This window comes from Galeopterus variegatus, unplaced genomic scaffold (genome assembly GCF_000696425.1).
Source record: "Galeopterus variegatus unplaced genomic scaffold, G_variegatus-3.0.2 Scaffold2546, whole genome shotgun sequence".
NCBI classification, from domain to species: Eukaryota; Metazoa; Chordata; class Mammalia; order Dermoptera; family Cynocephalidae; genus Galeopterus; species Galeopterus variegatus.
The window spans coordinates 109,029-136,201 of NW_007728657.1; the positions used below are offsets into that span (position 1 = coordinate 109,029).

Consider the following 27,173-nt stretch of genomic DNA (forward strand, 5'->3'; position numbering starts at 1 on the left):
CCATCTTAGGGATCAAGGATAAGTCCTGCGATTCTAGTTAGAAAAAAAAACATGAACATCTACCTGAGGCCATTCTTTGGAAAGTGGACTGATTTGCTAGAAATGCAGATTCCTTATATTTATTTACGGGCCAGCTTGTCAGAGGTCCAATCTCACTTTTGCACAGACTGGTGCCCACATGTTTCTAGTCTTCTAGAAAGACCTAATGGTTATCAAGTGTTACCAAGGAGATCCTTCTAGTTGCCCCCGCTGCTCCCTCCCTTATTCTCAGTGAAGTCTGTTTCCAACCTTCTCCAACCTTCTCCAACCTTCCAACCTCTGAATGCCACCCCCGCCCCTTCCCACTCCAGGCAGATAAGCACCCCTCCCACTTCTCAGGGAATATGGAAGAGGTCAAAGGGAACAACCTTCTCTTCCCCAGCAACAAGGCTCCACGGATCCCAGCTGTGGGCAGCCTGCCCTGCTGCATCCGCTTGACCCGGGCAGTTCTCTGTCCTCTGCTCAGCCCCTCTGCCCCACCTGAGCCGGGGCTCCTCTCCCCCCATGCCCCTCGCTGTTCTCAGCTTCAACTCCAGCTTCCTAGTGGTGGCTGAGCTGGCCCCCGTTTCCTCCTGTGCTAGTTTCCTAGGCTGTCATAACCAATGACCACAAATTGGGTGGCTTCAAACAACGGAAATTTACTTTCTCACAGTGCTGGAGGTCAGAAGCCCGAAATCAAGGCATCAGCAGGGTTGGTTTCTACTGGAGGCTCTTCGGGAGCAAGCGGCCGGGGCCCCTGTCCCAGCTGCTGCTGGCGCTCCCTGGCGTGTACACGCATCGCTGCAGTCTCTGCCTCCATCTTCACACAGCCTTCTTCACCATCTGTGTGTGTCCCTTTCTGTCACTTACAAGGGCACTCAGTGGAGTTAGGCACCACCCTAGTCCTGGATGATCTCCTCTCCGTCCTTAACTTAATTACACCTGCAAAGAACCTATTTCTGAATAAGGTACCTACTGAGGTTCCTTTCGGTGGACATGAAGTTTCAGGGGTGGGGGGGGCATTCACCCACGACGCCCCCTCAGCTGCATCTCTTCCCTTCCCTTCCTGTCCATCCTCGACTCCCAAATGCACTGGGATCTTGCACTGACTTCTTGGCTTTTGCCGTGCAGTCACCTCCATCCAGAACACGGGTTCTCAAATTTGGATGCACATTAGAATCACCCAGGAGTTATTAAAAAATCATACTGATGCCCTGGTTCCCTCCTCCTCCCCGCTGGAGACCCTGGGGTGTGGCCTGGGTGAGACTTTTAAGGTTCCCCCATTGATTCTGATGTCAGGCAGAGTTTGAAGAGTGCTGGCCTAGAGACCCTGCCCCCCATCCTTCTATCATTTGCCTAACTCCTCCCCATCCAAGACCCCAGTTTAAGAGCTCCTTTGGGAGGATGCATTCCCTGAATCCCCAGTGTACGGGGTCCCCTCTCTGTGCTCTGGTGACCCAAGTTACTTGTTAGTGTCTCTCCTATAAGGGCTGGGCCAGCCGGTGTTGGCCAGGGCTTGGCATGTAGTGACAGTCTCTAGAATGTTGAAAAAGTGAGAGAGGAAAATAAGCATCTCCACGCTGCCTAGCGGGAGAAAAAGGCAGCAGTGAGACAGAAAGGAGATGTCCGCAGGATACCTCGCAAGATACCTTGTCCCATGAGAACCTTCCAGAACCTCTCCAGCCATGACTTGCCGTGGCTCTGCCCAAGACCTGTGGGCTTTCTCCCTGCCCTACAGACAGGCCTCTCCCTTCATCACATTTCAGGGAACACCTAAAGTAATTTTATACCAAGCCCTGCCTGCTCAGAGCACAGAATGTAAATTCACTTTGTGCATTCTGCAGGGGTTGGGGGGTGGGTATAGGGTGTGGGCTCAAAAATAGATTTTCTCACATGCTCTTTTCTCTCTCTCTCTCTCTCTTTGTGACATGTATTTTTTACTGACGTAATTAAGATACAGTCTATTGCACAGAGTTTGAGTGTTTAATGATTTTTGACAATAGTGTATACCCATGCAACCACCACTCAACACCAGATACGGATCATTTCCTCCACTCCTCAGAGTTCCCTCCTGTCCCTTCATTCAGTGCCTCTGCCCCAGCCCCCCTCTCCCCCCCCAGGCAACCACTGTTCTGACTTCTATCCCCATGGATTAGTTTCCCTGTTCTAGAACTTCACAGAATGGAGTTATACAGTATGTACTCTCTTGGGCCTGGCTCAGTGTGTTGTTTTTGAGATCCATTGCTATTGTTGTGGGATTCAGAAGTTCAATCCTATTTATTGCTGAGCAGTATTCAACTGTATGAATATAACAATTATTTTTTTTACCATTACTAGACACTTGGGTGTTTCCAGGGTTTGGGTATTACGGAGAAGGTGTTAGTAACATTCTTGTTGAAGTCCTTTTGTGGACAAATGCTTTCATTTCTCAATTCCATACCTAGGAATGGAATTACTGGATCATAGGGTAAGTATATATTTTGACTTATGTATTTTCAACATCATTTTACACTTGGTTCCAGTTGCTCCACATCCTCACCAATGTTTGGTATTGTCAGTCTTTTTATCTTTAGCCATTCTAATGAGCGTAAAATGGGATCTCTAGTAGTTTTAGTTTGCATTTCCCTCATGATTAATGACATTGAGCCCCTATCTGTGTGCTTGCTGGCTTCTTGGTGAAGTGTCTATTCAAATCTTTTGCTCATTTTTTTATTGAATTACTGTTAATTCCCTTGGTCTGGCTTGGGAGATGCAATGATAATGCAGCATTGCTTTAGGAAAACCCTTAGAATTTGTGGGGCCAGGATGGCGTGTTGACTGTGCTTTGCTTTTTGCATTTCTTTATATATTCTGGATACAAGTCTTTTCTCAGATATATGTATTGTAAATATTTTCCCTGGTCTGTGGCTTGCCTATTTATTTTCGGACTGGTATCTTTTTATGAGCACTCATGTTTTATTTGGCTGAAGCCTAATTTGTCATGCTCTTTTCTTTTGGGACTAGTGCTTTTTGCATTCCCCCAAGAAATCTTTGCCTATCTGAAGGTAGAAAAGATACTCCCTATGTTTTCTTCTAGAAACTTTTTGGTTCTGGCTTTGATGTTTAGGGATATGATCTGTCTCTGGTTTTAGTGTGTGGTGAAAAACCACTGTTTTCCATGTGCAAATTCAGTTGCTTTATGTGCCTTTTTTTCCAAAAGCAAGAGCTTAGAAAACCTGTGACTGTGTTCCTCCTGTCACTCCCTCCCTTTACACCCCCACATCACTCCCCTCGGTCTGGCTTGGGAGATGTGTGATAATGCAGCATCGCTTTAGGAAAACCCTTAGAATTGGTGGGACCAGAATGGTGTGTTGACTGGGCTTTGCTTCATGAATCAGAAATGCTCTTCTTCACCTGCTCTTGCCAGAAGCCGAAATGACCCACATCATTCTCGTGGCCTTCCTAGTATTCATTCTTTCAACTAAAAATCTATTTGGAGTATGATATATACTGGACACTGGGGCTACAGCGGTGAACCAAACAAAGTCCCTGCCCTCACAGGTCATTTTCTAGTGGGAAAAACAGACAATGAACAAGCAAGCAAAGATTGCATTTGAAACAGATTGAAGTATCATGATGAAAATAACAAGGACCATGGTTGGTGGCTGGAGAGGAGAGTGGAGAGGACAGCAACACTAGTCATACTGACCAGGGAAGGCCCCTCTGGAGAGAGGGCATGTTAGCTTGGACATGAGTGGTTGGGAGTGTGGTCCATGTGGGAGGTACAGCAAGTGCAAAGGCCCTGAGGCAGGGATAAGCTTGGGGTCTCCAGGGAACAGAAAGGCAACCAGGGAGACTGTGTGTAGTGAAAGGAGGGGAGTAGGAGGTGAGGTCTGAGACCAAGCTGGGGACTTTGGATTTTATTCTAAGTGAAATGAAGCCTTGGGTTCCAAGTAGGGGGCTGACATGTTATGATTTATATTTTAAAACTCTTTCAGCACAGTGTCTAACACACAGTAGGTGCTAGTAAACACTTGAAGTCTGAATGAATGAAGGAAGGAGATGAGAGGGATAGGACAGGGAAGAAGTGAGGGAAAATGAGCAATCCATCATCTACTGTGTGTCAAGCACTTTGTTGCCAAATCATTGTAAGGACACCACTGGAAATCTGAAGCACAGAGAAGCGAAACAACTTGCCTGCAGTCACACAGCTAGTAAGGAGCTAAGCCAGTGGTAACATCCACATCTTGCTGAATCTCAGGACAACTAGGTTGAGCTGCATCAGGAGTGACAGGTTACGGAAATCTGAAGCACAGAGAAGCGAAACAACTTGCCTGCAGTCACACAGCTAGTAAGGAGCTAAGCCAGTGGTGACATCCACATCTTGCTGAATCTCAGGACAACTAGGTTGAGCTGCATCAGGAGTGACAGGTTAATTTGGGCCAGAAACCCAAAGGGTGGCATGATGTCATTGTAAATCAGAGGCTAGCTCAGGGGCCCCCAGAAGGCTGTGGGTATCGTCCTACCACACAGCACTAGATTGTCTCCCTTGAGATCCTGTAGCAGTTAATCTTGGATGAAATTTGAGCATTGGGCAGAGAGCAGGTTGACCAGGCCTTTGTCCACCTCTGCTCGCCAGGAAGACATTGATACTGTGACCAAGAAGCCATGTTTCAGAAACACCAGAAAACTATGTGATAGGGAGAAGTGGTTTAGAGCAATTTTAGGAGTTTGGGTTCTGGAGCCAGCAGCCTGGATTCAAATCCTGCTCTGCCACTTACTGGCTGCTTTGTCCTGGGGAAGTTACTTAACACACTGTACCTCAGTTTCCCAATCTATAAAATCAGGATAAGAATAGTGCCTACCTCGTTGTTGTGAGGGTTAAATGAGAGTGTCTGTGTACTCTTATACACAGTCAGTGCCAGCTGGGATCACAATAGGATCACCCAAGTGCCTCTTTCGTGGTGGCCCAGTCTGGACGTATCTCCTTTTACTGCCTGCAGCCCTCCCCATAGCTCTGCAAAGCAGACTTTACAGACCTTTGCCTGGTGCCCTGTTGTTGCAGGGAGACCACAGCCCAGGCAGCAGCAGGCAGGTGTGGGAGTTGAGCAACACGAATTGTTTCAGGTGAGCAGGCAGCAAGCAACACACCCTGCTGCTGAGCAGGAACCTAGATGGTTATCTGGCCAGGGGAGTAGGAAAGCTGGGTGTTTTGTCAGCACCACGCTCACCCAGTGAGCTAACCGGCCATCCCTATATGGGATCCGAACCTGTGGCCTTGGTGTTATCAGCACCGCACTCTCCCGAGTGAGCCACGGGCCGGCCCCGTAAGCTGGGTGTTTTGGAGAGCCCAGGATTGGGGTGGCTTTTCTGCTGATTGGTATGCTTACCTGCCTGGTCCCTTACTGAGCCAGTGATGTAGGAGTAGGGACGACAAAACTACCCTTTAACGAACACCTATGGTGTGCCACAAACTCACATGTGTAACTCATTTCCATTCTTACTATAGCTTGGAAGGCCCATCTTAAAGACTTGCTCAGATCGTTCATTCAGAACTATTGAGCGTTGCAAACACCAGTGGCGGAGGCACAGAGTGCTACGTCCACAGAAGTGCATATTCCAGCAGGCTGAGGTTCAGAAAGAGTGACGTGCTGCAGTCACGTGGCTTGCAAGGGGAGGGGCAGAGCAGAGGGCAAAGCCTGTGCTCTTGTCTCGATCCAGGCTGCTTGGGTCCCTCAGTGGCCAGGAAGCTCATCAGTCCGAAGCTGGGTGTTTTGGAGAGCCCAGGATTGGGGTGGCTTTTCTGCTGATTGGTATGCTTACCTGCCCGGTCCCTTACTGAGCCAGTGATGTAGGAGTAGGGACGACAAAACTACCCTTTAACGAACACCTATGGTGTGCCACAAACTCCCATGTGTAACTCATTTCCATTCTTACTATAGCTTGGAAGGCCCATCTTAAAGACTTGCTCAGATCGTTCATTCAGAACTATTGAGCATTGCAAACACCAGTGGCAGAGGCACAGAGTGCTACGTCCACAGAAGTGCATATTCCAGCAGGCTGAGGTTCAGAAAGAGTGACGTGCTACAGTCACGTGGCTTGCAAGGGGAGGGGCAGAGCAGAGGGCAAAGCCCGTGCTCTTGTCTCGATCCAGGCTGCTTGGGTCCCTCAGTGGCCAGGAAGCTCATCAGTCCGATGGGGACTCATGGAGCCCTCATGTTACATGGAGATATGTGGGAAGATTCTGGAGGGGGGTACCTGTTAGTAGATGGCAGAGTGATGATCTGGTCAGGGGAGAAAAATAACAGCTTCGGGCCGAGCCCGTGGTGCACTTGGGAGAGTGCGGCGCTGGGAGCGCAGCAGTGCTCCCGCCGCGGGTCCGGATCCTATATAGAGATGGCCGGTGTGCTCACTGGCTGAGCGCGGTGTGGCTGGTCTCAAAAAGGACAAAAAATTAAAATAACAGCTTCGTACCGGATGCCGTGGGGATTGGATGAGCTGAGATACAACAGCCTTGCCAGGCAGGTGTCACTGCTTTATCTTCCATATGAGGAAACTGAGTCCCCCCTGAGTGCCACAGCTAGAAGGCGGTCCCATGCCCTCCAGATCAGTGCATTTGTGCCCACCAAACCTCACTCCCATGCTGTGCATGGTGTCGGGTCCCTCACAGAGCTGAGCCCCATGCTAAGGGAGAGTTGGGTCCCTCTGTCCCACCCTCCCACTTCCCAGTGAAGACCCGGGGAATGGTCAGAGTGGGGGCTGAGGGGCCTGTCTGCTGGTCCTGCTCACAGCTCCTCCCAGGTGAGGCCTGAGTCAGCACCACAGTCTGGGCCCAGCCGGGCCCGGCTCGCAGCCAGGGACAGGGCTTGACATAGAGACAACAGGCTTATGGCAGCTGGAACACTGGGCAGCTGTGGACAGTGTGTAGTCTAGAACAATGGCCCACTGGGGGACGGAGGACCCTTCTTGCCTGGGCTGGCCAGAAGGATATGGTATCCTTCTCCATATCACTGAAAAGAGGCCCCTCAGGGTAATGGGATCCCACAGTCTAGGTCCAAATCCTGCCCGTCTGCTTACTTAGCTGTGAACTCTCAGGCATACCCCTTCTTCTCTGGGAGGCTCCTGCTTTGTGGTCTTGTGAAGTTTAGCAATAAAAACAAACATAACATCCATTGTGCCACACACTTCCCACACATTGGCTTATTTAATCAGCAAATGGCCCAGGGAGGTTGGTGCTATGATTATTCCCATTTCATAGATGAGAAAATGGAGGCAAAGCGATTAAGTGACTTGCCCAAAGTTCCAAAGCTGGGATGTCACCCAGCTGAGCTTTGAACTCCAGCAGTCACACTGAAGCATCCTTGTTTTTTACCTGCCATGCTCAGTGGCCTCATGTTGTGTGTGTTTTATAACATGAACCCAAGGAATATAGGACTGTCTGTGACAACTATCATTGCTCGCTGGTATTAACAGAACCTGCCCCTGCTGCAGAAATGATTTCCCTGCCCAGCCTCTCCTGCCTCTCTCCTGAGGTTCTTGTGTTGATCATAATTCTTGGCCACCCAACCCTGTGGCAGGGCGACATGCAGACAATTGGGCAGTAATGTCATATGTCCAGGCCCACTTAAACTGACCTAGAGGACCCCATGCCGGTATGAATTTCCCTCTTGGGCCTTTGCAGTGGCCACTGCCCTGATCCGCCCTGGCCCTGTTGCTAGTGAAAGTAAACACCCAAACTGGTTAAACCAACAGCACCCTGTTGATTCAGAGCTCGTAAAATACAGGAGCCTCACGCCACTTTATGACGTGCCAGAATCCGGGGGCGGGACTGAAGCCGAGGGAAATCACTTTGCCAGGGCCACCTTGAAGCATGAGCTGGAGCAAAGGTCAAGGCTTCACCCAGGCCCTCTAGGATGGCATCAAAACTGAGGCCCCTGGTCTGGTTAGAAAACTGCAGGCTATGGGGTTTGCTTGTCTGGATTCTCTAAATGAAGAAAAGCTGGATGGGATTCTGCAGGGGCTGGTTGGGGCGGTGGGTGTGTAGGCCTGGGGGGCCCATGGGCTTCTTGAGAGCCCTTCTGTGGGTCCTGGACGCATCATCCCACTAGCAGCCATAGGTGATGCAGGTTGCATCAGAGAACAACAGAGAAGTAGACCCAGGAGGGTAATTTTGGTTGCTGTTTGCAGCTCCTCAGTTCCTCTTTCGGGGGCTAATTGGATTTGTTTGCTTTGCCTCTGGGCTCTCTGTGGACTGGCGCCTGCCCTGAGGAGTTCCCCCTGTCTTCAGGTGGCCTCTTCGGTGTGGAACTTGGCTCTGAAACAAACCTGTGTAGAGAGTCACCTGGAACGGTTGTTCAAATGCAAATGTCCGGCTTCTGTGTAAGAGATTAGGCACAGTGGGTCAGGGGTGTGGCTGGGGCTTCTGCATTTTGATTAAATGCCTCCCCCCCACCGGGGAATTCTGCTGCAGACAACCCAGGAGCCCACACTTTAAGAAACACTGACAATCGGGATCAAGAAACCTGAGTTAAGAAACCTGGGTAATGGCTCAGGATCCAGCAAGAGTAGCAGTAACTACAGAGGTAATCTATGTAAACATGTGGATGTGGGCAGCACATCCTTGGTAAAATTTCTAATATAAGACAAGTGTTTAGCCTGTGGCTGGCACAGGATAAGTTCTGAAGAAGCTACAGCTTTTAGTACCATTAACCTTCCTGACTAATATTGAACGAGCCAAAAAGGCTTGTTGTAAATTCACCCATGTAATCCCCTCACAACAAGGTGAGACTTTTAACAGCCCCATTTTACAGATGGGGAAACCAAGGCTCAGAGCTGTGAAAACCTAAGGATCACCCATTGGGGTGTCCAACTCTCTAGCCACAGGCAGGAGCTGACCCCTGAAGCTGAGTTCTGGGCATCTGTTTTCTGCTCTGTAAAATGGGACTGATATTGTCTTCCTTGCCGCTCCAGAAGGGCTGTGATTTAAGAGTGTAAAAAGACAACAAATTAGAAAATGTTTTGGGCCGGCCCGGTGGCACACTGCTGCAGTGCGCCGCTTGGGAGTGCGGCGGCGCTCCCGCCGAGGGTTCGGATCCCACATACAGACCGGTTCCCGCTCACTGGCTGAGCGAGGAGCGGGCGCAGCACCAAGGCTTGCGATCCCGTTGCCGGTCCCGGTCCAGTACGGGCACGACACTGAGGGTTGCGGTCCATTGCCGGACACGGAAAAAAACAAAAAGGAAAAAAGAAAATGTTTTGAAATGACTAAGAAAGAAATGGAATTTTGAAAGTTAACGATAGTAATGATTATTGTTTCTTGAGCAATTACTGTGTGCTGGACACGGGCTGTTTTGTCTTATATTGGGTATTTTCTTTTATTGTGGTAATATACACATAACATAAAATTTACCATTTTAACCATTTTAAGGAGTACAACTCAGTGGCATTAAGTACATTCACAGTATTATGCAACTACCAGCACTATCTAGTTCTATACCTTTTTCATCACCATAAAAAGAAACCCCATACCCATTAGCAGTCCTTCCCCATTCCCCACCTTCAGTCCCTAGTCCCTGGCTGCCACCAATCTGCTTTCTGTCTCTGTGTTTGCTTATTCTGGACATTTTGTATAAATGTGATCGTACATATGTTCTTTTGTGTCTGGCTTGTTTCACTTGGTGTCACATTTTCCTGTTTCACCCATGTTGTGGCAAGGAATTAGGACTTTGTTCCTTTTTGTGGCTGAATAATATTCTGTATGGGTACACCATGTTTTAGTTATCCATTTATCTATTGATGGATATTTGGGTTGATATTAAATATTTTACCAGCTACGTACTGACCACGTCCACATATTTACACATAGGACTTCTCGTACTGCATGAAACAGATCATGAGGGCAGGTTCTGTTATGATTTTACAGAGGAGGCATCTGTGACTCAGAGAGGTGAAGTGACTTGCCCAGGATCACACAGCAGGGAGGTGGCAAACACAGGACTCAAAACCATGGCTTTTTGACCCTAGAGCCTAAGCAGTAAACCACGTGTTCTCCCACCCTCCCAGGACCCTGCATTGCCTGCAGCAGTGGTGTCACAGATCAATCAAACCTGGCTGTGGCCCATTGGAATCATCTACAGATTGTTTTTAAAAAAAAAAAAAATCGATGCTGGGGTCCTATTCTCAGACCATTTAAGTCAGAATCTTGAGAACAGTTGTTCTCAACCAGGGCCGATTTTGCACCCCTCCTCCCTAGGGGACATCACCATGTATGGAGACAATTTTGGTTGTCACAGCTGGGGGATGGGGTGCTACTGGCATCTAGTGGGAAGAGGCCAGGGGTGCTGCTAAACATCCTCTAATGCACAGGACAGGCCACACAACATAGACTAATCCAGCCCCAAATGTCAATAGTGCAGAGGCTGAGAAACCTTGCTGTAGAATTAGGGCCTGGGTGTCAGTATTTTTAAATTCCCCGGCTGATGCTGATGTGCAGCTAGAGCTAAGCAGTGCTTCTCGAGCTCGATAGTACATATGAGTCACCTGGATTCCTTGTTAAACTGCAGATTTGAGCTTGAGAGATCTGGGTGGGGTTTGAGGTTCTGCCTTTCTAATAAGCTGCCCGGTGACCTGCGCTTGGAGTTCTAAGACTGCAGGATGATGGAAGGCTTGCAGGAAGCTGACTGCACTCTCGTGGTTTTTTCTCTTTACTGTCACTTTACATTTTCATTTACGAAAGAAAGTCTTCCTGCAGGTAAGGAGGTAGGAAAACTTGGCAAAGGTCAGATCAGCTAGTGGCTCGCCACTGTGAGACTTTCAGGAGGGAGCAGTGAGGTTGCTCGGGGAGATAGCCCGCTGCGTTCACAGCAGCACACAGTGATTCACAGAGCTGCCTCCCGCCCAGTGCCGGGCGCTTGCACCCCTTCCAGGCCCAGGCCTGGCTGGCTGCGAGCCCTTGGCCGGCTTGCTCCATAATGATGACTCAGGCTTTCCACCTGTGAAGTGGGAGGGATGACTCTTGCCGTCTCCCCACCCATCCCCGGGGCCAAAAACCCCCCACCTGCCCCCCAACTTCATCAAAGGCAGGTCTTAAAAGCTGGGACCTGCAGCGGCTGTTTTCACTGCTAATAAATCTCCATTTGTGGCAGCTCAATTAGGAAGTCGTCACAAAACTCCAATATTGAAAGAAAGGATTAATAACCCAGCCCATGTGGGAGAAATTAGCAGCTTCTGCGGAGAGGCCTTTTTAATATCTGCTTGTAACTGGCAGCCCCTTGGAACAGCACTGGCGGGCTGCTCTTTGGGAACAGAGAGCCAGGCCGAGCTCAAAACCTGTCAAGGGGATTGCTGCGAGTCTCTGGGTTGCACTTTCAAAGTGAAGTGTCTGGAAGCCTCTGGCTGGTACATGACAGATTCCCGAAATGTCTGGGGGACGGTGTGGGGGGTGCTCAGCTGCCTGGAGGCCCAGGCAGACCAGGAGGAAAGGGTTAGCTTGGGCCTCATGTGGCTGCTGCCCCAGCTCCCGGATGGGGAGGTCCACGGGCCCCTGGCATGGAAAGGGCTGGACCCCTGCCCAGTTCTCTGGGCTCTGGGAGGCATGCCAGGAGCTCCGAGTGACTCACCCGAGGCGGAGGGCCTGGCCCTTTGGCCCACGCTGGAAGGCAGGGCCCAGGGAGGTGGGGCCCCAGCTGTGGCTGGGTCCTGTTTCTCACCTGCCCAGGGAAGGCAGCTGGACTTCTGGAAGTATTGGGGCTGACTAGAATTGGCTGAGAGATTGGGCTCCAGAGCTGGATAAAGCTGCTTCTAGAGTTCACATCTAAACCTTGTCATATACCTTTGGCCAAGTGGTGACCTGACTTCTCTTAGCTTTAGTTTTCTCCCCAAATGTGAATAATTCTAGTATTTGCTTCCTCAGAAAGTTACTGTGAGCGTTCAAGTGTGACATTCTGGTTCAGTGCGCAGCATAGGCCTGTCCCAGTCCTCCATCTTTCATTCATTATAGATACAGATGAGGCTATAGATAGAGACATCAAGATATATAGATTTATCTATGTCCACGTCTATCCCCATCCATCCACTCAGCCATCCATCCATTCATCTACCCACTACCAAGTCCTTCTAAGTCCTAGGCACTGTCCCTGGCACTAGGCTCATAGCAGTATACAAAGCAAAGCCCCTGCCTCCTGGGGCTTACATCCTAGTTGGGGAGAGATGAAGGAAGATAAACCAATAAAAGCTACGTATCATGTATCTGAAAGTGAAAAGTGCTATGGAGAAAAGCAAAGCAGGATAAAGCAGGGTAAGTGTGACAGGCAGATGGACAGATGGATGGGGTGGGCACTGCTGTTTTAACCTTGGGTTGGAGGGGTGTGGGTTGTGTTAAGAAAGCCTCTCTGAGGAGGTGACATCTGAGCAGTAACCTGCAAGAAGTGAGGGAAGGAACCATGCAGGTGACTGGGGGAGAGAGGCACCTGCAAGTACAAGTGCTCGAAGGTAGGAGTGTGCTGAGTGTGTTTGAGAGACAGAATGTTCTAGAAGTATAGCTGGAGCAGAGTGAGGTGAGCTCTAGAAAATGAGGTCGTGGGGCAGATCATGGATGTGTGAAAGACCATGTTAGGGATGGTGAGTGAATTCTGAAGGGAATGCATCTAAACCCTTCAGGAACTGGGTTGTGAGTTCTGCATGCACAACGCTTTCAAGATTGGGCTGACGTCAAGTGCAGAAGGAGAAAGTATGCTTTCAGAAAGGAATCCTCTTATGAAAAAGTTGTCTTGCCCTCTCCTTTATTAAAAACATAAAGGTGCCAAATTCTCATTCACCCAGCCTCCCTGTAAGGAGATGAAAACGAAACATGTTGTGAAAAGCAAATTAGCTCAAATCGTTTTTCGGACACTTTTACAAGGACATACCATTTGTGGAATCACCAGTTGTCAGGGGCAGTGGTTCCACATTTGTGATGACCACAGGTGACGAGATGGGCAGAGCGTGTAATATCTCATTACCGTTAAATCAGACCGCCTCTCCCTAGCACAGGTGGCCCCTTGTCACAGTGACTTCTCTTTCTCTTGCCCTCAGCCCAGCGATCCGCCCATGAGCTCCCCATGGTGGAAAGACAAGACATCGACAGCTGCCTGGTCTATGGGGGCCAGCAGATGATCCTCACGGGGCAGAACTTCACGGCTGAGTCCAAGGTCGTTTTCACTGAGAAGACCACAGGTCAGTGGCTTTTTGAGCTCTTTTTTTCCTATTCTCTGGAGCCATATAAGAATGACCACCTCTTCCTTCTACACAAGCTTGACCTGGGGGGAAGATGCCATGGTGTAGAGTTTTATACCCTGCTCTTTTTACTCATTGCATCTTCAGAGAGGATGTTAGCCACACCATTTACTATTGCATGAATATGTCATATGGATTTTAACTGATTCTGGCTGTTTTAATGGATACTAAGGTTGCTCTCCCCAACACTTTAAAAAAAATTTTTTTTTTCAATGGAAAAGCAAACTTTTGACTATTATCAAGAAGGGAGGCCAAATGACAGGTGATTAAGCATGCATGCTTTGCCTCTGGATATACTGGGTTCAGATCCTGGCTTTGTTACTTGCTTGTTCTGCGATCTTAGGGAAATTACCTAACCTTTCTATGCCTCGATTTCCTCATGTATAGAATAGTAATATCAAGAGTTCTTATATATTGCCAAATTTCCTTCCAGAAATCCACAGATAGAAACTCCTACCCTCTCAGTAATACTCTTACTCCATCCTAGAAATGGTATCCCTTTGTACTTTGCTTTTCTTTGCTATGAGAGGTTTAACGTTTTTGTTTATTGGCCATGTGTATTTCTTTCATGAACTGTTAATGTCTTTTTCCAGTGGGGACATGGTAAAAAGATATTGATCTGAAGTGTGAAAAATATCAGGTTATGTAATTATTTGATGAAATGTGTTGTTAGAAGGAAATTACCTCAGATAACTTAGGGCACTATTTTTTGATGTTAGACCTAGTTTTTATTCCTAACAGACATGATTTCAGTAGGTGGCCGGCCCGAGGGCACTATTTTTTGATGTTAGACCTAGTTTTTATTCCTAACAGACATGATTTCAGTAGGTTAATTAAAAGGGGTGTTGGTATTTGTTGATTTGTTTGTTGTCCTTAGGATGATCCAGAGAATATAATAGGCGGGTTGTGCACTGCACAAGGGCACCTCCTCTGAGGGCTGCCATTCAAATTGGATACATCCTCAGTCTGTATGTTACTAAGACAACTTCTGACAGGTGGAAGCAGAGTGTCTTGGGGAAGGGGTACTTCTTCCCAACTCACACAGTGCCTTCTTTGGGATGGGCTGGCCCTTTGACCAGGGTATAATAACTGCTTTCTCACACATTGGAAGTATGCTAGGAGGCAGAATTTATTTTAAAGAAGTTTTATGAAGTCATTGCAAAAAAAAAAGGCATTATGTGAGCCTGTGGCCGGGGGAATGGAGCTACATAGATGTGTTGGGGAGGGGTGGAGAAGGCAGTCACGGTCGGTCACAGAGGGTTGGGTGGATGTGGTGGATAGTGAGGGGCTAGGAATGCAGAGTGTGGGGTCAGCCAGGCCAGTTTCCCAGCCCAGCTCTGCTGCTCAGCAGCAGAGTCACCTGCGGAAAGTCTCCTCCATCTGTCCCCAATGGAAAGTGGGACAGTGACAGTGCCTACCCCCAAAGGTGGGGTCTGAATGAGTTAAGGCAGGGAAAGACTTGGCTCCAGAAGTGCTCAGTAAGGGGCACTTTGCTGGGATTTAGTGCACAGGACAGGAGGTCTGGGTGGGGTGAGCTTGGGCCGGGATGGCGGGCTCCATTTTGGATGCAGAAGTGCCAGGGCTGACATCCCATGTGCCTTGTTGGATGAACCATGGTCTCACCTCTGTGAAAAGACGAGAGGTCCAGGAGGGGGTAAGCCATGTGGTCTGGGGTCCTATGAACTGCATCACTGAAAGGGAGCTAAGGAAGAGTTGTTACAGTGGAAAGGGGAGAACCGGGGAGCCTTGATGGTCTCACCTCTGTGAAAAGACGAGAGGTCCAGGAGGGGGTAAGCCATGTGGTCTGGGGTCCTATGAACCGCATCACTGAAAGGGAGCTAAGGAAGAGTTGTTACAGTGGAAAGGGGAGAACCGGGGAGCCTGGCATCCGGAGACCAAGGGGAGGGTCAATGGAGGCCAGTGATGTGGGATTTGACCTCAGGCAGCCTGGCTCCAAAGTCAACAGCCTGGACTGTTAGCTGTTATTCTCTGAAAAAGCTTAGAACCAGGTTAATTTGCCCAAAGACTCTTCAGCAGCTCTGAGCCATGGACTTGACCCATTTTGTGGGAATAGAGACCCTTGAATTCTTCAGCAGGTCACCGGTATCGGAAGAATTCGTTTCAAACCCTTTCATGCCTAACTAAAGAATCCCAGGTGAATGTAGTTCCCAGATTGATAACGAGAGACAAGCAGGGGCATCTGAGATGTCCCCAAACCCTCAGAGAAGTGAAATGTCCAGATCCGATGGCTTGACAGGGAGGGGGCTTGCCTTGCATTCACCGGGAGCTGGTCCTGCTCTTTTGACCCCAAGAGCTCACCTCCCAGGCCAGGCTGCCTTCTGCAAGGGGAATCCCTGTTGCTCAACTTCTTTTTTTCCAAAACGTGTCCCCGTTCCCATCTCCATGGACAGTTTGGCCAGAAGGGCGCTATGGGGTGGGTGGAGCAGTTGAAGTTTTCCAAGGAAGGGGAATCCCAGCTGTTTCTCACATTAAGAAAAGGTGACAGCCTCCTGAGCTAATCTTAGCCCCTGTGTTTGGTCATCGGCACAACCAGCTCCAAAGTTCTTTTTATAGCAGTCGACAAAAATGGAATTGGCAGTTTCCACTCCAGCAAGATGACAAATTGGAGACCGGTGGAAAAGCAGTAAGAGAGGGGCAGCGTGGTGTTTCTTAAGCTAGGAAAGCTCAATGTTTTGGAAAATGGCATCTTATTTATAGCAGCAGTAATAATAATGATTATTATGTAATTTTTTTTTTTTTTTTTTACTATTTTTAGTTATTTTCATGACTTACAAGAGCCTGTTTGATCTGACCCTTGCCCGTCTCTCCGATCTCAGCTGTTTCAACTCTCCCCTCTGCTCACTTGGCTGTGGTGACACCCATCTTTGTTCTGTCCTCAAACACCCCAAGCTCATTTCTGTTTCAGGACCTTTGCTTTTGCTGTTTGCTCTTAGAATGTTCTACCATTTCTTTACAAGGCTCCTCCTCCCATTCCTTCAAGTCTCAGCTCAGAGGTCTCTATCTCTACAAGGCCCCCCACGACCATGCGTTCTGAAGTTGTTCGGCCTCCTCCACAACCCTGTCACCTTCTGTTCCATCGCCCTGCTCTGTTTTCTTGGTAGCATTTAGCACTACTGAAATTATCTTGTCTGTTTGTTTACTCATTTATTATCTGTTCTCCCACACTAGACTCTTAGTTCCTTGAGAGCAGGGACTTGGTCTTTGTTGCTATATTCTCAGCAACTAGTACAGTCCCTGGCACATAGCTTGTGCTCATTTATATTGTTGAATGTATCAGCTCCTTTAGTTGTCACTCCAGCCCTGAGAAGCAGGCAGCATTATTCCCATTTTACAGATGAGATAACTGAGGCTCCTAGAGGTCAAGTCATGGGCCCCAGGTGAGCCCACAGCTGGAATCCCAGGGCAGCATTTACCATGAACTCTAGAGTAATTTCTCTAGCCATGTCAAAGAGGACAAAGAGAAACCAGACCGAACAATTGGGATCTTTCCTATTTATCATACTTAGTAATTGCTGAAAAGCAATTTATACGTTCTCTGAAATTTAAAAAATGTGTAACCTTCCAGACAAAGTTTACTCTGGGAAGTCCAGGCTGTTCCTGACTTCAACTGAGAACCCTGGCCCCCAGCCACCAGGCCATTTATACGTTCTCTGAAATTTAAAAAATGTGTAACCTTCCAGACAAAGTTCACTCTGGGAAGTCCAGGCTGTTCCTGACTTCAACTGAGAACCCTGGCCCCCAGCCACCAGGCCTCAGGCAGAGTTGGGGGTCCCAGCAAAACATTGCAAAACAGGAAAAAATCTAAGGACACAAAAATAAAAGTGATGTGGCAGCGGAAACGAGGTTGCCATGGCTTTGAGCGACTCGCCGTGCCTGGGTGGAATCCAATGTTTTGGAAGGTTCCTCCACATGACACAGGGTTTTGGAATTTTTCAGCTGGTAAATCCTTCTTAATTCAGGGCCCCAGCCCTGGCCAAGTAGCTCCCTGGCTCTCTGTGTCCCGCGGGGGCGTAGGTTGGAAACTGGCCTGCATCGGATTACTCAGCTTTGAAACTTAAATTGTTTGAAGAAAATTTTTGTTTTGTTTTGTTGGATGATTTTCTTGGAATGGTCTGATGGCAGAGGCTCCCATCACCTGTCGAGAGGGCAAATTGATTTTTTAAAAAGGAGGCGTAGGTGGTGGAATTCCCTCTTTCCCACTGAGTCATCATATCCTGATATGAGTCATTTTATTACTTGGAGGTCCCCAAACGCTGTATTTTGAGCTTTGTTTAATAAATATAAATTCATGTGCTTAAAATAATTTTTTTCTTTTTGCTAAATTAAGTATTTTTCCATGAATTAGTATCCTGGAAAAATTGGAACTATCTTGGAGAAGGCACCTCCTTCTCCACCTGTTTCTCTCCCTGGGTGTGGTTTTGCCTGGCCTGGTGTTCTCTGAAACAATAGACCTGGTATGGGAGTCTCTCTAGATTGGGATTCCCTCTGGGAAATGTCAGATTCCAGGCTGGGCTGGAGAGTGACTAAGGCTCTGCGGACCTTTGCCCTTGGTGACTCACGTCCATGGTGTCATCGGCCCCCTGGGCTGGATCCCACCACCTCCACACAGCTTGGCTGGGATACAAAGCTTTCCTGCTAAGACAGAGGCCAGATCAGAACTCCAAAGCCCCACTGGAAATAGAGAAAATGGTCTCATTTTCAGAAAGCTAAATATTTGCCTAAACTTGGGTCCCCTTGCCCTACTAGAACAGACATTCAAGTAGGAATCCTGCAGTTCATTCTGTTTGGATACCTTTTCTGATTAGAAAACTCATTAGGTCTGAGCATTTTCACTATCAGGAATTGTTCTGGGTGCCAAAGGCCTTGATATAATTCACAGTTAGCAGCCTGGATTTTGGATCACCCAGTGAAGTTGGCTGGAAGCCTGGATTGATCTCAAACTATATACCTTGGGACTCAATTTCTCCATCTTTAAAACTTTTTATTTTATTTATTTTTTTAAATTTTTTTCCTATATAAAGATGACCGGTAAGGGGATCTCAACCCTTGGCTTGGTGTCGCCAGCCAGTGAGCAAACCGGCCATCCCTATATAGGATCCGAACCCATGGCCTTGGTGTTATCAGCACCGCACTCTACCGAGTGAGCCACGGGCCGGCCCCCTTTAAAACTTTTTTTAAAAAAATCATTTGATTTATAACATACTAACAATAATGAGGAAGAAACTGCAAAAGAACATATAAAATACTTACGTTTTAATGTAATAAATATTTAGAGTCAAAGAAGACTACAAAACCTTGCTCTGGGATGTTAATAGAAGTCAAATGGATAAACATTTATCTGCCAAAGTTCTTACTACATGCCAAAGACTGTTCTAAGAAGTTTATAAGTATTATTTTATTTAAACCTTGTAACAACCGTATGAGATGAGTACCATTATTATTAAAATGGGTTTTTAAAATGGTGGTGTTTTAGCAATAAAAGGAGATCAAGGAACTGAAAGTGTCAGGCACATACATAGTAGGTGCTCAGAAAACACTAGCTGCCCTTATGCATGCTGTCTGGGAGCTCAGAAGACAGGGCCATATTGGTTCCTTGTCTAGGAGAAGAGTCCTTCCTGGCACAGGTGAATTCCCTTCTCACTCCTGAGGCATCGGACTCCTGGAATCACCTGGCAGCTGGAGGAAGCTTGACTAATGGTCCACTCCCCACCCTCCCCCATTTTGCAGATGGGGAAGCTGAGTCACACAGTGTGGTTGACAGACTTCCTTGAAGTGACAGAGTTTGTTGGTGGAGGGCTGAGCTTAAAACCCCAGTTTTCTGGTTCCCAGTGGGACCAGCTGTCTGAGACGTGTAGGGGTCAGGTGTAGATGACTTCTGAGCACTGAGAAGCGTCGTGCCTCTCGGGTGGGATGGAGAGGAGCTGAAATTGGCATCTTGTAAAATTGACCTTGACTAAGCATGTTTGTTCTTTCAGCCTCGCTCCACTCACTCAGCCCTTGGTGTTTGCATAGTCATTCCCTAGATATTTACTGAGCACCTACTGTATGCAGTCCATGCCAGGCACTGGGGGCACATGACAGATGAGGTCCCTGACCTTGGGGGTGGACAGCCTCAAACTTGTTTGTAAGCAGGACACTCTCAGATGGGGAAAATGCTATGAAGCTAGTGAAACCAGGTCAGAGGAGAGAGAGCAAAGGGTCTGGAGTTAGAGGGAAAAAATACAGGACACCCAGTTAAATTCGAATCTCAAACGATGAGTTTCTTTAGTAAGTCCCATGTAACAGCAAGGAGTCTGGGATATACATGTAGTAAAAATGTTTCATTATTTTCTGAAATTCACATTTAACTGGATGTCCTGTATTTTTACTGGTTAATCAGACAATCCTAGATAGAGAGCTCAGGGAGGAAGACTTCTCTGAGGAGGCAGCTTTGAGCAGAGCCATGAAGGCAGGAAAGAGAGCCCTGTGGACAGTGGGAAGAGAGTCCCAGGCAGAAGGAACCGCCCAGTGCCAAGTATACAGCAAGTGTCTCCCCAGCATGGAGGTGGGCTTAGGGCACTTGAGGAACCAAGAGTACCTGCACAACTGGTGTGTGTAGCCCTGTGGACAGTGGGAAGAGAGTCCCAGGCAGAAGGAACCGCCCAGTGCCAAGTATACAGCAAGTGTCTCCTCAGCATGGAGGTGGGCTTAGGGCACTTGAGGAACCAAGAGTACCTGCACAACTGGTGTGTGTTGTGAGCGTGAGCGAGGGGAAGGTGTTGGGAGAGGTGCTGGGGGTGAGGTGGGGGATGGGCAGGCTGTGCTGGGCCCTGTAGACATGGTGAGTTTGGATTTTATTCCTAAAACAATAGGTAGTTGTTAGAGGTTTTGAAGCAGGGGAGGGACATGATCTGTTGGACATCTTTAAGATTGTTCCGGTGATCTGGATGAAGAATGGACTTGGGAGGGGGGTGTAAGCAGAAGCGGGAGGTGAGTGAGAGGCTGCTCCAGTTCTCAAGGTGGGGGCAGGTCAGGGGGAGCCCACTAAGCACATTGTGGGGCAGGAGAGAGGCAAGACTTGGGAATCGAGGGACGTTCTCCCCAGATCTCAGTAAATCCATTTGGGCAGGGTTACCATTTTTGGATGGGTGAAATGCTAAGCAACAAGGACGTTCCTGATCCCCCCAGTCTGCTGGCCTCGTTAAGCCCATGTGTCCAGGGAGGACACGTTTTTCTGCTAGTTGGCCGTCGTAAAGAGCAGACCAAAATGACTTCAACCATCTTTATTTAGCTAATTTTTCAAAGCAGAGCCAGAATTGGGAAGCATCATGCACGGTCTCCTAACATGAGCTGACACTTTGATTTCCTCCCCGTTTGCCTCGAGCCCGATGGCATGCTCACAGCCCAAGTGAGGACAGATTGGCCTCCCTCCTCCTGAAAGCCTGAGAGTTCCTCCTGCGAGTGCTGACATGGGCCTAGGCTCGTCCGGCTGACTGCTCAGACTCCAGCCCCAACCCAAGGCCAACCCTGCTGCCTCCTATGCCTGTTCCAGTGCAAGGCTGAAGAGTTGCCTGCAAAGAGAAGCCATTAAACCAGCCGAAGTAGAGGGGCCACCCTTTAGCACACAAGCTAGTCATTGATGCCCGTCCCTCGACATCCCTGTAGGGGTTTCTTCTTAAGTTTGTGCTGCAGTGAAGTCAAAATGAAGGCTACAACGTTAATTTAGACATGCCCCCACCCCATTTTCTTTTTTCCTTGCAGAATTTTGCTAAGTCTTCTCTAGGCCCAACCCCTTTGCCCAAAGCAGTTGGCTCCTTTCTCTTCTCCTCTGACTAAGACTTGGAAGGGCCTTTTTCGTGCTGGCTGCTAGTCCCTGTTAATTTAGGACAGGGAGGAAGTTTGCCTGAACATCTGCTCAAGAACCCAAAGTCCTTTATTCCATCTCTTCCCAGAGCAGTAGAAGCATGCTTGGTTTTCTCAGTCCTATTCCATGTGGGCAGGTCTGCCCAGAGCCCCAGACCTGGGCTATGGGTTGGGAGCAGATTGTACAGAACCCCTAGTCCGTGGCACCTAGGGCACCCTCTGGCTCTGATAGTGTTTGATTCCTTGTCCACACCTGTATTCCCAGCTCCTCCCTTATCAGTTGTTGCTCCAAAAGGACTCTTCAGTAAGGGCTCGACGTTTCTTTGCAGGGTCCTTTTGCTGGAGAGGTCGTGGTCAGATGTTTCTTGAGCTCTGGTTAGGGGTCACACACTGGGGAATCCTGAGGTCAATGTGTTCATTTAGTCAGCCAGTATTTATTGAGCAACTATTACATTCCAGACACTGTAGTGCTGGGGACAAAGCAGAGAATGAGATAGGTATGTTCTTTGGGAGCTCATAGTTGGGGGTGGGGAGACAGCAAACCAATAGGCAGCTTAAATGATGTCAGAGAGTAGAGGGGAGGAGTGGAAAATGATGGGGGACGGTTCCGGGTGGGGACTTCCCCAAGCTGGACCTGCAGAATGGGAGGCAATTGGTTGTGTGAGGTCTGGAGAAGAGCGTCCCCCCAGGAGGCAGCAATAGTGCATTCCGAGGCCTGGAGATAGAGCAAGCATGGCTGTTGGAGGGGCAGAGAAGGCCAGGGTGGCTGAAGCTAAGTCGGGCGAGGAAATGGGGGTAGGGCGAGGCAGGGCCCCCATCTCAGTGGCCCTAGTGGAATGTCGGGCACTGTCTCCCCATCTGGGAGCCCCTTGAGGGCAGGAAGGTGTGTGTGGCTCATCTTATAGCCCCGGCACCTGCACAGGGCCTGCTGTGCAGAAGGAACTTAATTAGAGCTGGTGGGCCCTGCCCCACCTCCATGTACAAATGTGGCCCGAGGGCTCCTGGGAGACAGACAAGTAAACAGGCAGTTGCAATGTACTTTTTTTTCTTAAGAAAAGAACTTTATTTTTTAAAAAAACCCAGAAAACAATAAAATGCAAACCAATTAAAGTCACCCATAATTCTACATGTTTCTTGAATTAATGAAGAAAAATGTGAAGGTGTCACCCACAGATCCAGTCCCCGTCCTGGAGGTATAACCATATGAGTAGCTTGGGGCACAGATTCCCTAATTTAAGCAGACATGTTTATAGACTTGCAAAGTGGTGTCATGTGGTACATTTTTAAAAATCTGCTTTTTTATAACAGGGACATGTTTCCAGGTCAGAAAATGTGGATCTGCCTTTTTCTAAGGGCTGCCCACTAGTCTTATACATAATATGCCTGGTATTCCTTACTAATTACGTATGGCCCATAATTAATTCAACCAGTCTCCTATCAATGAATACTTTCTATGGACATTTTACTTATTTGCAATGAGGACTGTAATGCAATGAAATGAATGGAAAACTTTGATACCCACCAGAGCACTGGATGGCCAGCCAGTTCTTTTTCCTGGAGTCAGAACAAATGTGAGACTCCAAATTCTAAAATAATAATGATAGCGGCACTAACTATGGGCTGGGAATTTTGCTAAGCATTTTACATATACTATCTTTTAATTCCTGCCACAACTGTCTGAGGTCAGTGATATTAACTTTACCATTTTGCCTGTGAGGAAACAGAGGCACAGAGAGGTTAAGCTACTACTCTAAGGCCACACAGCTAGTAAACAGCGACGATAGGACTTGAACCTGGACAGAATGATGGCAGGCTGAGAGAACCCTACCAGCATTTATTTTGAACTCCACTGCCTCATGGGAGTGCAATTCAGAGGCTGGGCATTAGTGTGTCCTCCTCATGAAACCCCAGGACTTGTGCACCAGCAGACGCAGCGTGGTGGGAGGGAAGAAGACCTCAGGAAGATGGCTTGAGGTATTTTGCAAACCACACACTTCCCTTAGAGACCAGCCTCCTTGAATGTGTCATCCACGTTGCTGCGTAAAATTGAGAAGGACAGCAGATGTTGGCTTTCACTTCCCATTGGGGATTTGTTTGTTCAGGACTGAGTGTGACCCTACATGAGTGTATACAGGCTGGATTTCTGAAGCTGTCTTTTGAGTTCCTGACACCTAAAGCATGCAGAAGAAAGAAGCTAGACTCCTGGCTTGGGCTAACGACTTCAGTTTTGATTTCTCATTCATATGTAGTCTTTCTCTTTTTAAAGTAAATAGTGAAAAGACCCATTTTTGAAAAGAAAGATAATTAGGCACCATGCCACCATGTTACATAACAGATATTATCCCTTTGTAAATTTCCTCCAGCCCATACCTGCAGGCAGAAGTATTAATAATTGCAATCGGAGAATGTTTATTTTTTAATTAATTAATTTATTTTTTTTCCTTTTTGTCTTTTTTCGTGACCGGTAACGGGATTGCAACCCTCGGTGTCGCGCCCGCACCGCGCTCAACCAGTGAGCGGACCGGTCTCTATATGGGATCCAAACCCTCAGCAGGAGCGCCACCGCACTCCCAAGCACTGCACTCTACCGAGTGTGCCACCAGGCCGGCCCAGAATGTTTATATTCCAATTAAAAAAAGTTTGTGTCTTTTTCAATAGTAACACATTGTGAAATATACACAAAAAAAATGATAAAGAAGATAAGGCTTAAATAATCTGTTGCCACTAGCCATAATAATAACCCTCACTGATGTCGTCAAACATTTATACACTGCATGTGCCTAGTATTTTATTTAATCCTAGGATGACCCTGTGAGGTATAGGAGCTAAGATTATCCCCATAGTTTGGATAAGAGGCAATGGGAGGTATAGGTATCTTATATAAGGTCACACAGCTAACTGGGTGCAACAGGGATTCAAAGCAAGGCCTGTCTGCTCTAAAGTTTGGGGTACATAGGAATAAAATGGGAGAGCACTGGGGTGACAGAGGGGAAGTTAGTTCTGGCCATAGGACATGCCCAAGAAAGCTTGAGGTTACAGTCGATGTGTCGTGGGAGGCCTGACAGTGCTGGAGCGGGCAGGAATTTCCTCCTGCCTCCGCAGGCTTCTTTCCTGACCCAAAGCTGCTGAGCTTTGGGGGCCTCAGGATGGGGCCCCGCTGCCTTGCTGCTGGGACATCCTGAGGAAGAGCTGCCTTGCAGGTTCTGTTTGCTCAGGCTGGAGTCGGGAGGAGAGGAACTTGCCTTTGGAATTGCACAGCACAAGCATCCAAGGCCCAGCTACCTGGGTTCAAATCTGGCTTCTCCACCCACCTGCTAGCTGTGTGACCTGGGCCTATGCTCATGCCTCTCTGTGCCTGGGCGTCCTCACCTGTAAAATAGGCGTGAGAACCAGCCCTGCCTCCTAGGGTCGTTGTATGCATGAGACAAGTCCATGTATGCGAGGTGCTTCAGTGATGCTCAGCAGTGAGTGTTCATAAGATTTGGGGTAAAAATGGTGCCAGAGAGAAGTGGGCACAAGGGCAGCACCCAGGTCATGCAGGACCTTGAAGACTACTGTGGAGCTTTGATGTTTTTTTGTGGGCACAGGGAAGCAGAGAAGGGTTTGAGGAGATCCGCATGAATCTTTGTGGTGGCTGTAACCCTACGAGGATTCTAGCCAGAGCTGGTAATCTTATCTCTGCATAACAACCTTAGAAACAGCTCCATTATTGGATGGTGCCAGCTGTTGCTTAAGGGCCTCGATTTAATAACTTTCCACTGTGTGTCTTTGCACAACCCCTCTTCCTTCTGTGGGCCTCAGTTTCCTCATCTGATAGTGTTGGACTGGCTAATTGCTACGGGCATTCTCAAGCACCTGTGCGTTGGAATTCTATGGCTGTTGGTGGATGGAGTTTTGCTTACTCTGTATGCCCACCAGAGATGGGGGAAAGGTCTCCCTCCCATTTCTCTTGGGTCCCTAGTCTTGGAGAGGAGATTCCCTGAGAACTCTCCTCTTGGTGACAGTTTTTCCTTTCTCTGTTTATCATCTGCCACTTACTGGCCCGGGGGTCAAGGAAGAGAGCTGGGTGTGGAAGCTTTGCAGACCCTGCTTAATACTCTCTGACCACTTCTCTGGGTACTTCACTCTTTCCTCCCAAACATGAAACTTCTGAAAAATATCCTTTCTTTTCAAAGGAGGGAAGCTCATACAAGGTACTGAGCCAAACCAAAAGAACCATGATGCTCTTGGTGGCAGAATTCAGTTCAACCAGTGAGGCAAGGCTGAGGGTGGCAGATCAAATGTGAACACATTATTGCTCCCTTGATTGATTTCTTCATCTTCTGGCTCACTTGGTAGTTAGTGAATGTGACACACTTTTTGCCGAGGACCACACTTGTACAGCCACGCTCCTGGTGGTAACCTGCACCTGGGAAGGAAACACATGTCACTGGCAGATGACCTTTGACCCATGCTTGACAAAGATATGAGGACTGTCCCCAACTAGTTCTGTCCAGGGCTTTGCACACTGAGAGGACCCAGGTCCTGATAATTTCAATTCAAATTGCTTGATGTCCATCTGTCTGTCCTTTCTTGCTTCCTTTTGGGCAGTGTCTGATATTAGCTTCTGGCTTTTTCCTGACCCCCATCAGCAGCCTTTGGAGGCACTGACACTTTTGTATGTTCAGTTATGAGATGTTTATTAGGCACCTATAATGTATTGGGTGTTGGGAGATGGTGATGGATGTAACTTGGTTCCTCCCGCAGGGATCTCACGCTGTAGTGAGAGTCTGTGCATTAACCACCTCTTCTTCCCTTTTCATGGAAGCCTCTGTCTTCCTTAGTCACTGCAGAATTGTACCTAATAGAACGGTGAGGCCAAGACCTGCACACTTAATTGTTACAAAGAGCTCTAGCTTGTTCGTTGCTTGTTTTCTTGTTGAGACCATCTAGATTGCATTAGCTTTGGTAGCAATCACAAGACTTTTTGCTAATTATTTTTTGGGGAAATATGTTCTATACTAGTAAGTTCAAATAATGCTTAGAAGCCAGATTTCTTTGGGTGAGCCTTAGAGCCGAGACTATATGGGTTTGAATGTCAGCTATCACAGAAGATGCTAATAGCTGTGCTATAAAAGGGGGAGGGGTTCTTAGGTCACATGTTGGGACACACTACTACCCTAGCCCACCTTGGAGAGTTACTCTGCACATGAGCATATTAAAGGCTCTGAGATGTCCTGCAGTAAAGGAACCCTTTTGACTATGACTCAGCATTTTCAAATGCTTATTAGCTTGTAAAAGTTTTTCCCCTTCTCATAAAACCACTTAATATCCTTCAGAATCAGTGTTGCACAAAACACCCTGGAAATACTTGTGGAAATGATTTGTTTCAGCTGTAAACTGTCCAATGGCCAATGTAGGTGGTCAGCAAGAGAAAGCTATTATTTGCAAATGCAAAGTTTTGTTTGGCCCAATCGAGGGAAATAGCACTCTGCTCCTGGGAAGGAGAGTTTACTATTGAGCAAAACCTTCTCATCAGTTGTCCTGACTCACATGAGCTCCTGCCTCTGTTCACAGAAAGGTTGGGGGTGGGCTTGTGTGTTTCCATGTTCTGCAGTGACTCACAGGTCAGGACACCATTTATGTTACCACATTTCCCTTTAGCACAGAATATTTAAGCCACCTATGTTCTCAAACAATCGGGAAGACATGTCTGGGACAGCCAGGGACCCATTATGGGGTCCCATGACAGTCTTGGTATATGAAGGACCTTTTGGAAACAGCCTTCAGTTGAACAAAACATGTAATAAAGTATAATGTGTAATGCCGAGCTCTTTTACCTGCCCGTAATCCTGAGAACTACATCAATTGTCGAGCTAGAGCTGGGTCTGGAGTTCACAGACCCCTCAAGCCCATTGTTCAGACTGGGTCACAAACCCTTCCCACGCCAGGGTGGGTCACCAGACCCCTCACATGCAGGTCTATGAGCTAGGTAACCGGCTAAGGTCCTTGGGGCCAGAGGATGGAGAGCATGGCTGTGTGGGGCGGATGCCCTAAGCAGT

The 27,173-nt window shown here is 48.0% G+C and overlaps 1 protein-coding gene across 8 annotated transcripts in view; it reads left to right on the forward strand.

The window, feature by feature from the left end:
* NFATC2 (nuclear factor of activated T-cells, cytoplasmic, calcineurin-dependent 2) overlaps nucleotides 1–27,173 on the forward strand; it is a 169,665-nt gene that overhangs the window by 92,535 nt on the left and 49,957 nt on the right. For all 8 annotated transcript variants that reach the window (XM_008582238.1, XM_008582236.1, XM_008582234.1 and 5 more), the window contains exon 6: nucleotides 13,069–13,209. In XM_008582238.1, coding sequence (XP_008580460.1) covers nucleotides 13,069–13,209 — 141 coding nt within the window. The remainder of the gene's footprint in view (nucleotides 1–13,068; nucleotides 13,210–27,173) is intronic.